This window comes from Anomaloglossus baeobatrachus, chromosome 1 (assembly GCF_048569485.1).
Source record: "Anomaloglossus baeobatrachus isolate aAnoBae1 chromosome 1, aAnoBae1.hap1, whole genome shotgun sequence".
Taxonomy (NCBI): domain Eukaryota; kingdom Metazoa; phylum Chordata; class Amphibia; order Anura; family Aromobatidae; genus Anomaloglossus; species Anomaloglossus baeobatrachus.
This window is the reverse complement of record NC_134353.1, coordinates 451859634-451874752: the sequence shown is the minus strand read 5'-3', so window position 1 is coordinate 451874752 and position 15119 is coordinate 451859634. Positions and strand designations below refer to the sequence as shown.

At 42.4% G+C, this 15119-nt stretch overlaps 1 protein-coding gene across 1 annotated transcript in view; it reads right to left on the bottom strand.

The window, feature by feature from the left end:
• Positions 1-4968, bottom strand: part of APC2 (APC regulator of Wnt signaling pathway 2) — a 135241-nt gene extending 130273 nt beyond the window's left edge. Inside the window, exons 1-2 of the mRNA XM_075353140.1 lie at positions 4879-4968; positions 3990-4058 (exon numbers count right to left, since the gene is read on the bottom strand). Of these exons, the coding sequence (XP_075209255.1) occupies positions 3990-3995 (6 nt within the window). The 5' untranslated portion in view covers positions 3996-4058; positions 4879-4968. The remainder of the gene's footprint in view (positions 1-3989; positions 4059-4878) is intronic.
• Positions 4969-15119: the final 10151 nt, after the last annotated feature.

Below are 15119 nucleotides of genomic sequence, written 5' to 3'. Positions count from 1 at the left end.
ATTCACGGAATAAAAAGCGTAACGGGAGTGCTGCTTTAAAGAGCATACAGAGCAGTTCTATAATCGATAGTGGGTGCACAGTATGCAACTGCATCTTGGGGTAACCTGTTCCCGTACAAGTGCAGTGTATATTTTCTCTACTGTGACATTTCTGATTATGTTACTTTGACTGTAATATAACTGTGTGAATTATACGCACGTTTTATCTCACATTTAATACCTCTGTGATTTGACATCATTGCAGTAACTATCCCTGTAATGACATCACTATAGTGCTTAGCATTTAGCTATGACATCACTACACTGTGTGCACAATTATTAGGCAACTGAAATTAATAATTAAACAGCTCAAAATACATTTCTGATATTAATAAGAAATCAGTGACCAATATAGCTATCCTTCTCAATAACAGTCATAAGCCTTCGATCCATGAAGTTTGTCAATTTCTTAATGTGTTGCTTATCAACTTTTTGGACTACACCAACCTCAGCCTCCTCCCAGTCAGTGTTCTTTCATCTTTAAGGCTAGCCAAGCACTGTAGTACTTCGATACAAGCCATGGATCAATGTCCCACATAAAAATCATGGTTTTCTGGAAAGATGCAGACTTTTTTTTTTTACTTGTACCATTACGTGAAGAAGGTGTCTTCTAAAAGCAACAAGTAGATTTTATTTTGAATCCATCTTAAACTCAAAAAGGTCCAACTACCTCATCTCTAATAATATCAGCCCACAGCAGTCACCCTCATCTCATCGGTCCATAAAACCATTGAAAAATCTGCCTTCAGATAGTTCTATTCCCAGTTTTTATTGTTATAATGATACACACATGGTCAACATTTTTGGTACCCCTCGTTTCATGAAAGAAAAACCCACAATGGTCACAGAAATAACTTGAATCTGACAAAAGTAATAATAAATAAAAAAAATCTATAAAAATGAGCAAATGAAAGTCAGAAATTGCTTTTCAACCATAATTCCACAGAATTTTAAAAAAATAAAACTCATGAAATAGGCCTGGACAGAAATGATGGTACCCCTGAAAATAATGTGACAAAAGGGACATGTTAAATGCAGTTGTGTCCACTAATTAGTTGTGTCCACTAATTAGTATCAAAGGTGTCTACAATCTTGTAATCAGTCAGTGGGCCTGTATATAGGGTTTCAGACACTCACTGTGCTGTTTGGTGACATGGTGTGTACCACACTCAACAATGACCAGAGGAAGCAAAGGAAAGAGTTGTCTCAGGAGATTGGAAAGAAAATTATAGACAAGCATGTTAAAGGTAAAGGTTATAAGACTATCTCCAAGCAGCTTGATATTCCTGTGCACATAGTATTCAGAAATTTAAGATCTATGGGACTATAGCCAACCTCCCAGGACGTGGCCGCTGGAGGAAAATTGATGACAAATCAAAGAGACGGGTATTACGAATGGGAACAAAAGAGCCCAGAAAAACTTCTAAAGAGGTTAAAGGTGAACTTCAAGCTCAAGGAACATTAGTGTCAGATCGCACCATCCGTCGTTGTTTGAGCTAAAGTAGACTTCATGGGAGACGACCAAGGAGGACACCATTGTTGAAAAAAAAAATCATAAAAAAGCCAGACTGCAATTTGCCAAACTACATGTTGACAAGCCACAAAGCTTGTGGGAGAATGTCCTATGGACAGATGAGACAAAAATGGAACTTTTTGGCAAGGCACATCAGCTCTATGCTCACAGATGGAAAAAATAAGCATATCAAGAAAAGAACACTGTCCCTACTGTGAAACATGGAGCAGGCTCAATAATGTTCTGGGGCTGTTTTGCTGCATCTGGCACAAGGTGTCTTGAATCTGTGTAGGGTACAATGAAATCTCAAGACTATCAAGGGATTTTAGAGAGAAATGTGCTGCCCAGTGTCAGAAAGCTTGGTCTCAGTCACGAGTCATGGGTCTTGCAACAGGATAATGACCCAAAACACACAGCTAAAAACACCCAAGAATGGCTAAAGCGGGCTTTACACGCTACGATATATCTAACGAGATGTCGGTGGCGTCACGTCATAAGTGACGCACATCCGTCATTGTTAGTGATATTGTAGCGTGTGACAGCTACGTGCGACGGTGAACGAGCAGAAATACTGACCTTCTTGTTCATCGTTGACACGTCGCTCATTTTCTAAAAATCGAACTTCCGGTTGTTCATTGTTCCCGAGGCAGCACACATTGCTCCGTGTGACACCCCGGTAACGATGAACACAGCTTACCTGCTTCCCGCCGGCAATGCGGAAGGAAGGAGGTGGGCGGGATGTTTACGTGCCGCTCATCTCCGCCCCTCCACTTCTATTGGCCGGCCGCTGTGTGACGTCGCTGTGACGCCGAACGTCCCTCCCCCTTCAGGAAGTGGATGTTCGCCGCCCACAGCGGGGTCGTTTGGAAGGTAAGTACGTGTGACGTTGGGTTACAACATTGTGCAACATGGGCAAGAAATTGCACATGCCGCACAAACGATGGGGGCGGGTGCGATCGCAAATGCGATCGCATGGCTAATTGCAGCGTGTAAAGCAGCCTTAAGAGGAAAAGATTGGACTATTCTGAATTGGCCTTCTATGAGCCCTGATCTAAATCCTATTGAACATCTTTGGAAAGAGCTAAAACATGCCGTCTGGAAAAGGCAACCTTCAAACATGAGACAACTGTAGCAGTTTGCTCTTGAGGAGTGGCCAGAATACCTGTGGAGAGGTGCAGAAGTCTCATTGACAGTTACAGGAATCGTTTAATTGCACTGATTGCCTCAAAAGGTTGTGCAACAAAATATTAAGTTAAGAAGGAACCATCATGTCTGTCCAGGCCTGTTTCATAAGTTTTATTTTTAAAAATTCCATGGAAGCAGAAAATCAGCAATGTCTGACTTTCATTTGTTCATTTTATAGATTTTTTATTTATTATTTTTGTCAGATTCAAGTTATTTCTGTGACCATTGTGGGTTTTTCTTTCATTAAACGAGGGGTACCAACAATTTTGACCACGTGTGTATATTTGGCTCACTGGTGGTGAGGTTTCAACCTTCGTTACCTTGGCCGTGTCTACGAGCACTGAACACCTTGTTCTTCTGGCCACTCCAGGGAGGTTGTAATTCTGGAATATGACAGCACTGGAGAATAATTGGGTTCCTGATCACTTCATGTTTGATTCTTCTCAAATCTTTGGCAGTTAATGTTCGTCTTTTTGTCTCTACACGTCTTTTGAAACCCTGTTGACTATTTGCAACAAACGATTTGATGGTTCTTTGATCATGCCCAAATATCATACCAATTTCAAGAGTGCTGCATCCCTCTGTCAGACTTGTAACAATTTTTTTTTTTCAATCAGTTAAATCTCTTTTTTGGGCCACTCACTGTTAATATTTATGTATCTTCACTATGTCTGCTATTCCTGTTGTAAATTAATGATGCTCACTAATAATACAGTTTATGGACATTTGAAAACTTGCAGTCGATGATATTTTCTTTTGGGTTAATTTTAATGAATACTGGTTAGTTTGTGAGAGACATTTATAGCCATTATGATCAATATTAATATCAAGTTGTACTAAATAATTTGCATGTGTATCTATACATACTTAGCCAAATGTAATATGGGAGTTATTTACTAATGATACTGTATCCAAGGTTACTACAAATAATTAGATATAGGCAATGATTTTGTACACAACAATCTATTAGAACGGAATAAACAAATCATTCAACACATTTAAGTTACCTGAAGTAGGCAACCCCTATTCAACCGTAACAAGAAACATAATAAATAAACCATCATGATAGAACGTCTTTACCAGCATTCAGCAATCCCAGTGAAATCTATGTCACAAGTTATAGCTATCTACAATGCAGACATTCAGATATTCAGTATATTCTTATTTAGTGTGTTCAAGACGATATTTTGTCCTGGTTAGTAAGTGTCTACAACCATGCTGGGACTCTATTCATGATCTCAATGCCTCTTACCTCCATTGCAGACTCAAATCAGCTTGTCACTCAGCATAAATAACAATAGTAATCGCAAAATTCTTCATTCTGGGGACAAAATAAAATTTTCACACAAGTAAAACAGATTGTTCACTGATCAGTACAAACATTAGTTCTACAAATCCACTGGCGTCACTCCTATACCTGCCCATGGCCCCAACCTTTCTCCTTATAATGGGCTCCAGACGGTAAAATATAACCACCCCTAACAGATAGGGTTATTACGACTATTCTAGATCTCCAGATTCTTTGGAGCTTTATTCTACCAGATCCTATTGATGTTTCCTGAAAATCGTCACCATAAATCTATGGTTCATACCTGATTCTAGACATGGCTACACCTTTGGATTCCTGCCTTCCATCCTTCTCAAATGCATGTACATAGTACAGTATGTTTCAGCATCTTGCACCTTCGTCACAAACACACACATTCACGCACACATTCCATGTCTCCTCTATCTGGTGTGCCGCACTACACCCCAACATCACGCTCTTGTATTCCTGCATATATTAGAGGCCCATTCCTTACCTCTCGATTTCTTTGTTTAATGGCTAGATAAATCGGTTCTATGCCACCGTCACTAAGCCCACCCATTTCCATCCAATGCTAGTCCCTATGACCTCCCACCACTTTGCCTCAAATGTCTATTTATACCTGAACAAATACACTACAATGAGCCGCCAGCCAGAGTTTAAATGTTTTCCACCATTATTAATCTGCCAGCTGCAGAAAACAAGATGAATGCTAAGCATTGCAAATAGCAATTATTGCAAATAATCAAGAATAATAAGGAACATTCCTTACACATACCTAATATTTTCAAACACTTTCTAAGACGGTAAAAGAATACACCTGCCTCTTACTCACCTGCTACGATGCAGAAATCCAGAGGATGCTGAGAGCCCTTGTGTTGTCAGCAGCCTCCATGAATCCTTCCTCTCTATCTCTCCCTTCACTGTCTCACCTCCCCCTCCCTGTACGCTCAATCCCTCCTCTCAGGACACATTCCTCCTCCTCTCTCCCAGTGTCTAGAGCTCTATACTGTACAGTTCATTATCTTTCTCCCAGCATCCTTCCAGCTCGTTCCTTTTATTAGTCTATCACTTAATTACTAATTCTGTAATATCAAATATACAGAATTCCTCCTAGTAGGGTGATGAGACCCCATTTATCAATATGAAACACAACTCTAAAGCGTCTCATTCAAAAGAACATATTAACATTTGTACAATATGCATATTTTATTCTTCCACCCATTGTCCTCTGATTTAATAATATTATGTGTTTGCTTTTTAACTTTAATTTGCTTTTGCTACTGGAACAAATGAGCTAGCAATAAAATTTCAACCATTTCCTCCTGAGAGCTCCAACCCTATAACAGCCCCCCGGAGTAACTCCTAATACGAAAGAAATGATTAGGAAATTATTTTATTGCCTTCTCAGATATACAGATTGGCAACCAATATATAATTAGGGATTCCTTTATATCTTCAGTACATTGGTATTTATTCAATCAGGGTCAAAATATTTATTTATTTTTTTCACCAAGCCACAAGGGATATTATTACACTATCACATTTTTCTGTATATGTGCAGGATGTTTATAAATTGATTATAAATATGTACATTTCTTTAGCATGTACAGTTAAAGCCAGAAATTTACATACACTGCCTATAAAGACACACCTGCATGTTTTTCTCGCTATGTCACATGAAATCGGAATAAACCTTTTCCGTTTTAGGTCAATTAGGAACCAAAATTAGTTATATTTGCCAAATGCCAGAATAATGAGAGAGAGAATGTTTAAAGGAATTTTTTTTTACTTTCTGTAAAGTCAAAACTTTACATACATTTCTTTAGTATTTGATAACATTGCCCTTAAACTGTGTGACTTGGGTCAAACGTTTGGGATATCCTTCCACAGGATTCTCACAATAGTTGGTAGGAATTTGGGCCCATTCCTCCAGACAGAACTGGTGTAACTGAGCCATGTACCTATTTATAATCAATTTATAAACATCCTGCACATATACAGAAGAATGTGATGCTATTACACTATCCCTTGTGGCTTGGTGAAAACAAAAATATATATTTTAACCCTGATCGAATAAATAACAATGTAGATATAAATGATTCCCTAATTATATGTATGTGAACTTTTGGTTTCAACTGTACATTGAACAAACATATAAACGCAACACTTTTGTTTTTGTTGCTATTTTTCATGAGCTAAATTCACAGATCTAAGAGTTTTTCTATGTACACAGAAGATCTATTTCTCTCAAATATTGTTCACAAATGTGTCTACAGCTCTGTTAGTGAGCACTTCTCTTTTGTTGAGATAATTCATCTATTTCACAGGTGTGGTATACATATCAAAATGTTGATTAGACAGCATGATTATTGCACAGGTGTGCCTTAGGCTGGCTACAATAAAAGGCCACTCTAAAATATACAGTTTTGTCAAACAGCACTGTAACTCTAATAGGTTGTGGAGAATGGGCTTAACCTCACTGCACCCTGAAGCAGGCTTTCTCAGAGGGGTGTAACTAAGTGCCTACCCAGTCCTCACCAGAGCATCTGCTGGTGAGGTTGGACTTTGCTGACAATAGGCTCCAAGTACTACTTCAGGGCAGTCCCTGGTTGTTGCACTCTACTAAGAGTCTGAACAACGCACAACAAGAAAGATGGGGTGGGAACCATTGCTTCAAACAAAACCACAGGAAGGATAACCCCTGGCACTTACCCTGAGCAACTCTGAGCTCCCTGATGGCAATAGACGAGTTTTTTTCACTCCATGCAGCTATCCCTGTCTTACCCTAATTATGAACCTGTCTAGTGAGCAGGGCAGCAGGTACACTAGTCCTGCTCTATGATAATAACACAAAGGGAAAACGACAGACAAGGGAAAAAGAAACTACATTTACTTAACATATACCCCAAAATATAGAGGGATAAAAAAACGGCAAGGAAAGGGTAATAAATCAAAAGGGAAATAATGAATAGGAAGACACCAAACAAACTTCCAAGTAGCAATCTCCAGGATCTAGTAAAAAATGATATATATCTTTCCATGGCTCACCCCGCTATGCCAGGACCATAGAATAGCAAGCTATCACTGACACCTAATAAGGCAAAGTGGTGAGTACTTATACCAGAGGGGAGTGGGAAAATCAGAACAGCTGAGGCAACTCAGGACTGCAAGCCAAGAAAGACAAAAGTAACTGATTAACCCTAGCAGTACCAGCACAAGGAAAGTCGTCACAACTAATTAGACCCTAGAATAGGGGAAACCTCTCTCTGTCGCAATACCCCAATCACAAGCACAATGCCACAGAAGTCACAAGTTTTGAGGGAGCGTGCAATTAGCATGCTGACAGAAGGAATGTCCACCAGAGCTGTTGCCCCAGAATCAAATGATCATTTTTCTACTATAACATAAGCCGTCTGCAAAGGCATATCAGAAAATTTGGCAGTACATCCAATCAGCCTCACAATCACAGACCATGTGTAAACACACCAGCCTAGGACCTCAACATCCAGCATCTTCATCTCCAAGATAATCTATGACCAGCCACCCAGGCAGCTGCTGCAACAATCAGTTTGCATAACCAAAGAATTTCTGGACAAACTGTTAGAAAGCATCTCAGGGAAGCTCATCTGCTGCTCGTTGTCCTCATCGGGGTCTCTACTTGACTACAGTTCATCTTCATAATCTACTTGAGTTGGCAAATGCTCATGTGACACCCTGGACTAGCCAGGTAGTCACAAACACAACACCACACACACCCCTTCACCGGACAGGTGACACCAGTCACACAGAAATCCTTGTTGCCACCCTCCAGGTTTGATGTCCACACCAGGTGGGGCGGAGCCAGGTGGTGGGCTCAGCCCACCGAGGAGTTCAAAGGCCTGGAGGCGGGAAAACACAGCAGTTGAAGTTGAAGTAAGGAGTTGGAGTTGAGTGGAGTGAGGAGAGGAGAAAAGACACGCACCAACGGACCTGAGACCAGGCCCGCCAGTAGAACTGCTTGGTGTCTGGGTTGGAGCCCAGGCACCTCCAGCAAGGCGGCAGATGGTGGTGGCCATCTGCAGGAGTTGGGAGTACGGTCGGTGGAACCGTAGGACCGGGGTCGGGCGGTAGCCCGCCGGAACCGAACCGGGGAGCCGATTGGAAGCCAAGCACCAGGCAGGGTACTCAGACCCCCGACTAGGCTTGTAGCCGCCCTGATAGTCAAATTCACTGATTGCAGTCTGGACCTCAGGGGTTCATTCCCACCCAAGTCCCGATTGAAGGCAACAGCCCAACCATCCAGGATAAGTGCCACAGCCAAAGGCAAGAGATCCAAAGGGCCAGCGTCTGCGGGTAAACGGGCTCCTACGACACTTACACGCCGGGGAGTGGACTACCAGTGTCCAGGCACAGGAACAACATACACACAACATAGGTGCAGGGAAACGACAGCCATCACCAATCCGTCCGGGGAGAACACTGCAGCCGGCTGCGGGCCCCGTCCATTCTGCCGTTTGGTTTACCAGAGACTCCCGTATCTTGTGTCAGAGTGAGTACACCAGCACCTTCGGGCCGTGCACCGCACTGCACCGCACCCGCGTCTAGTACGCCCTCGCCTCAGCACCTTCCCGCGGGCCCCCGGGACCAATGCCCCCTGCCCACGGAGGGGTTAACACCGAGCTGCATAACACCGTCCCCGGGAGGCCTAGTCAACGGCAGTGGGGGTGTCCACCATACAATCACCACAACCTGTGGGTGGCATCACGAACTTTGCCTATTCCACCAAACCCCTGCGTGTACTGCCACTACCCCTTTCAGAGCGATGTGACCCCTGGGTCCGTGAGGGCTCGAGCCACCACCCACAGTACATGAGCACGGATCCGAGCGGCTCGGTGGCCGCAGCCAAGGCCGCGGGGCGGTACACTCACATTCTATCTTGTCTGGCAAGTTGGAGAGGTGTTTTCTTCACATATGAATCTCGGTTTTCACTGTACAGGGCAGATGGCAGACTGCGTGTATGGTATTGTGTGTGTGAGCTTTTTTTTAGGTCAATGTTGTGAATCAAGTGGGCCATGGTGACAGTGGGATTATGGTTTGGGCAAGCGTATGTTATGGACAATGAAAACAGGTGCATTTTATTAACGCCATTTTGAATGCACCGAGATACCATGATGAGATCCTAAGGCCCATTATTATGTTTTTCACCCATGACTATCACCTCGTGTTACAGCATAATAATACATAACCCCATGTTGCAAGGGATCTGTACACAATTCCTTCTATGATTTATATGCCTCCATCCACTCTTATGATGTATATGACTTCAGCCCCTCCAGTGATGTATATGCCCCCATCCCATTCGGTCGTATATATATATATATATATATATATGCCCCCAACCCATTCTTTGATGTATATCACCCCAGCATCTCCTGTGATGTATATGTCCCCAGTATCTCCTGTGATGTATATGCCCCATCCCCTTCCTGTGATGTATATGCCCCCAGTGTCTCCTATGTAATTGCCCTCAGTTTCTTCTGTTGTGTATATGCCAATGTCCTATGTGATATATACAGCAGTTCCAGCCGACACAAACCTGGAAAAGCAGTTGTGAGAAGCAATAAGATTAATATCACTTAATATCACAACCGCATCAAAAATAAGCCGCTCCAGCCACCACAGTGAGTTGTTTGACCAAAGGTTCCCCACCACTGCTATTGATAGATAGATGACAGAAAAATAATAGAATTTAAAGAAGAAAAACAGCGCTCCCTGTGTGAACACTTTAGGTGAAAATAAATAATGATTTGGTAAAATACCCACTCACCCTTCCACGTTGTGCTGGACAGGCACAACGCTGAGGTAAAGCCTGACAGTATACTCCTCCGCCAGTCAAATCCACCATCCACCTCTCTGTTCCATGATGTTCCTGACCTCCAATCTCAGAACCACTATCCAGCAGAAATCATCTGAAGGAAGGCTCCATCCTCCGATCCCAAGCAAGCGGCAGCCAGAGAGATAACACCGGCATTAATCCAGAGTAGGGTGAAGGTAAACTAATATTTGGTGAGTATTTGCTATCACCTGCACAGTAAGCGCACGCTCAACACACTGTTCACAGACCACTGAACAACTGCTCTCACGCGGCAATCATGATACATCTGACCGCTGCTGCAGGACCACCGGCTCCTCATCCTTTTTTCTTGTATATTCTGTTTTTTTTTCTAGAAAAATATTAGATAGATAGATGGAAAGATAAATAGAATGTTTAAACAGCCGCTCTGTTGATCCGGACAAATTGCAGGTGCACAGAGATGCGTGGCTGCTTCCACGGGAAGTAGACAAAGAAAAATGTTTGTCCAGCACCAATATGGATTAAACTCTCAAATTTATTGACATTTTTTTAAAACATCATAAAACACAAGACAGCTGACGCGTTTCTGACGTCAGTCAGTTGTAGGTACTGCATTAACGGAGATGTCAACTATTTTATCTACCTTGTAGCGGATATGACCTGCGCCTCAGGTGAAATTAGCTAAACGCCAATGAGATGCAAGGACAGGCTGATAACTTAACCCTTTAACCTCGGGAAAAGAACTAGACTGTGCCTAAATAGTCATCAGTATCTACAATGTGAACAAGGTCTGTAAAAGAAAACCATCAAAACAGAAAAAATAAAAAAATATACAGAAATACATGAAAATAATGTGCATATATTACATGAAGTGATGCAATAAATGGGTATACTGCATAATGAATACAAATAATGAAAAAAAGATAATGAAAAAAATGCAATTGAATAGTTTGCATGCAACATCAACTGTTTTTGACACTTTTTGACAAAATCCTATTAGAGAAAATATTCTCTGATGGTATACAGTTAGGTCCAGAAATATTTGGACAGTGACACAAGTTTTGTTATTTTAGCTGTTTACAAAAACATGTTCAGAAATACAATTATATATATATAATATGGGCTGAAAGTGCACACTCCCAGCTGCAATATGAGAGTTTTCACATCCAAATCGGAGAAAGGGTTTAGGAATCATAGCTCTGTAATGCATAGCCTCCTCTTTTTCAAGGGACCAAAAGTAATTGGACAAGGGACTCTAAGGGCTGCAATTAACTCTGAAGGCGTCTCCCTCGTTAACCTGTAATCAATGAAGTAGTTAAAAGGTCTGGGGTTGATTACAGGTGTGTGGTTTTGCATTTGGAAGCTGTTGCTGTGACCAGACAACATGCGGTCTAAGGAACTCTCAATTGAGGTGAAGCAGAACATCCTGAGGCTGAAAAAAAAGAAAAAATCCATCAGAGAGATAGCAGACATGCTTGGAGTAGCAAAATCAACAGTCGGGTACATTCTGAGAAAAAAGGAATTGACTGGTGAGCTTGGGAACTCAAAAAGGCCTGGGCGTCCACGGATGACAACAGTGGCGGATGATCGCCGCATACTTTCTTTGGTGAAGAAGAACCCGTTCACAACATCAACTGAAGTCCAGAACACTCTCAGTGAAGTAGGTGTATCTGTCTCTAAGTCAACAGTAAAGAGAAGACTCCATGAAAGTAAATACAAAGGGTTCACATCTAGATGCAAACCATTCATCAATTCCAAAAATAGACAGGCCAGAGTTAAATTTGCTGAAAAACACCTCATGAAGCCAGCTCAGTTCTGGAAAAGTATTCTATGGACAGATGAGACCAAGATCAACCTGTACCAGAATGATGGGAAGAAAAAAGTTTGGAGAAGAAAGGGAACGGCACATGATCCAAGGCACACCACATCCTCTGTAAAACATGGTGGAGGCAACGTGATGGCATGGGCATGCATGGCTTTCAATGGCACTGGGTCACTTGTGTTTATTGATGACATAACAGCAGACAAGAGTAGCCGGATGAATTCTGAAGTGTACCGGGATATACTTTCAGCCCAGATTCAGCCAAATGCCGCAAAGTTGATCGGACGGCGCTTCATAGTACAGATGGACAATGACCCCAAGCATACAGCCAAAGCTACCCAGGAGTTCATGAGTGCAAAAAAGTGGAACATTCTGCAATGGCCAAGTCAATCACCAGATCTTAACCCAATTGAGCATGCATTTCACTTGCTCAAATCCAGACTTAAGACGGAAAGACCCACAAACAAGCAAGACCTGAAGGCTGCGGCTGTAAAGGCCTGGCAAAGCATTAAGAAGGAGGAAACCCAGCGTTTGGTGATGTCCATGGGTTCCAGACTTAAGGCAGTGAATTGCCTCCAAAGGATTCGCAACAAAATATTGAAAATAAAAATATTTTGTTTGGGTTTGGTTTATTTGTCCAATTACTTTTGACCTCCTAAAATGTGGAGTGTTTGTAAAGAAATGTGTACAATTCCTACAATTTCTATCAGATATTTTTGTTCAAATCTTCAAATTAAACGTTACAATCTGCACTTGAATTCTGCTGTAGAGGTTTCATTTCAAATCCAATGTGGTGGCATGCAGAGCCCAACTCGCGAAAATTGTGTCACTGTCCAAATATTTCTGGACCTAACTGTATACATGGAATTAGCAATTTCTCTATAGCAATATAAAAACATCTGTTTAGAAACCATGTGATCTGATCAGAACTGTGAAATGATACATAGGAAGAAAAAAATATTTTTAAAAGAAATATAAAAGATCATGTCTAAAATTGAGACCTTGGGGGTAGCGAGCATCCAATTGTAGTATCCAATATGCCTCCCTTGTAAGCTCTTAAACCAGTCCTTTCCTCTAGCTGGCATAGACACACATTTAATTCTATTATCTAATAGGGAACCGATATCCCCATGATAAAAATCTCCAAAATGTTTGGAAAGTCCAGAGGAAGAACGGGAACTGGTGGCAGACACAGGGGAGGCAGCTGATATATGTTCAGCTATTCTGTTTTTCATTGGATGAGAGGTACATCCTGTATAATACTTGTTGCACTTTGTACATGTGGCCATGTAGACCACATATGTGGTGTTGCAGTTGATGAAAGGAAAACAATATTTATCGAAACTTGGTGTCATGGCGGCAAACTGCTTCCTGGTCGAGCATTCACTTCCTGTACTGCGCAATAGGGTCATCGTATACACACAGGTTTCCGTGCTTTCCCTGCCCACCGGCCGTCCTGTTGTCTATGATTGGTTGCAGGTAGACGCGCCCCCAGTCTGTGACAGCGTCTGCCTGCAGTCATCGCTCATTGCTACATTCACAGCTGGCGGTCGTTCTCTATGGCTGCTAGCTGTGACATGTAGCAGAGCTGGATGCGGCGTGGGACCTCGTGAGGATTACATCGGACCTGCACAGTGTTGGGGGTTAATAAAGTGGTGAAGGAGGGTGTGTTTTTATATTTTTTTTCCAAATAAAGGATTTTTTTCTCTGCGTTTGTGCTTATTTACTTTCATTTCCAGGTTATTGATGCAAGTATTTCATAGACACCTGTGCCATCACTACCTAGGGTTTAGTAACAGCTGTGTGCTGTTATTAACCCCTCAATACCCCAATTGCCACTGCACCAGTGCAATTCGGGAAGAGCCGGTAAAGCACTAATGGATGCGGCAATACCGGGCAACTGTGGCTGAGGGATGAAAATTGGGGGGGGGGCGCACATTGCTTTTTTTTTTAAGCAACAAAAAAAATGCAAATTTGGTGCTGAAGTCTAGTGCAGACAATTTCAGCACCAAATGTGCACCTCCTGGCACAAAACTGCAGCACAATTTGCGGCAAAAAGCCTGAACAAAAAAATGCGTCAAAAACCGCAGCAAAAAAATGCAGAAAAAACACGTTTTTTTTGCCAGGAGGTGTAAATTAGGTGCAGGAATATGGTGTAAAAATGTCAGCACCAAATCTGCATCTCTTGGCCAAAAAAACCTGTGATTTTCTTCTATGAGAACTCAGAGAACTCAGTGAACTCAGTAACCTCCACCTAAGCTCAAGTTACCTGCGATGACAGGTCCAGGACCATGGGAACCTCCAGCTGTGACCGCAAATGGCCTGAGTCATGTCTCCGCTCATTGCGCAGCTCATTCATTCTCTGGAGCTCACAGCGAGCGGTCGTGCTATATGGCCGCTCGCTGTGATATCCAGATGTAGCAGAGCTGAATATCCGTGGGATCTCGTGTGGATTACGCTGGACCTGCAGGGTGTTGGGGTTAATAAAGTGGTGAAGAAGGATATGTTTTTGTATTTTTTTTCAAATAAAAGATTTTTCTTTGTCTTTGTTCTTATTTACTTTCATGCACAGGTTAGTGATGCAGGTATCTCAGAGACACCTGTCCCATCACTAATATAGGGTTTAGTGTTATGATTCAGAACCATGGAAGACCACCACAAATCATTGGCAAAAGGTGACAAGAGCATTGGCAACTAATCTGGCCGCCATCCCCTTACTAACCATCACAACTAGAAGTAGCCAAGGGGTGAACTAACATCCTGTGCACCGCGAACCCAGCCGGAGAACTAACTATCCTAAAAGTAGGAAAGATGAATAACTCTCTGCCTCAGAAAATAGACAAGAATAGCAAGCCCCCCACATTAAAAGACTGCGGTGATATAGGAAAAACACAATACCCAGATAGATGACAGGATTAGCAAAAGGTGAGGCCCCCGCTGACTAAAATAGGAAAGGACAGGAGAGGGACTGATGGTGGCCAGAGAAAAACCCTGCATAATACCAACTTCCTGATAGTACAAAAAGGCCCTCAGATCGCACGATCTGAACTTCGTCCTATACCAGGTGCCCTTGTCATACCAATGAACAGAAAACAAGAATCATAACAAATTCAACAAGCCACAAACACATGGACTCAAAGGAGCTATACTCCACACAGAACTGCAGGGAGTTCCCCAACAAACCACTGAGGGGGAAAATCTGTTACATCTCGTGGCTCTCCTCTTGCAAGGAATGAGGTGGTCCCCTATTCCTTGTCTGCCGCGAGCCCTCCTACTCAGCAGCGCCAAAGGCCTGGGAGACTGCAGGAGTTTCCTCCTCCTAGATGCAGCAGAAGGGTGACACCTAGTGGTTTACTCCTTGTAAGGAATGGAGTGGTCTCCCATCCCTTGCCTGCCACATGTCCTCCTGCTCAGCATC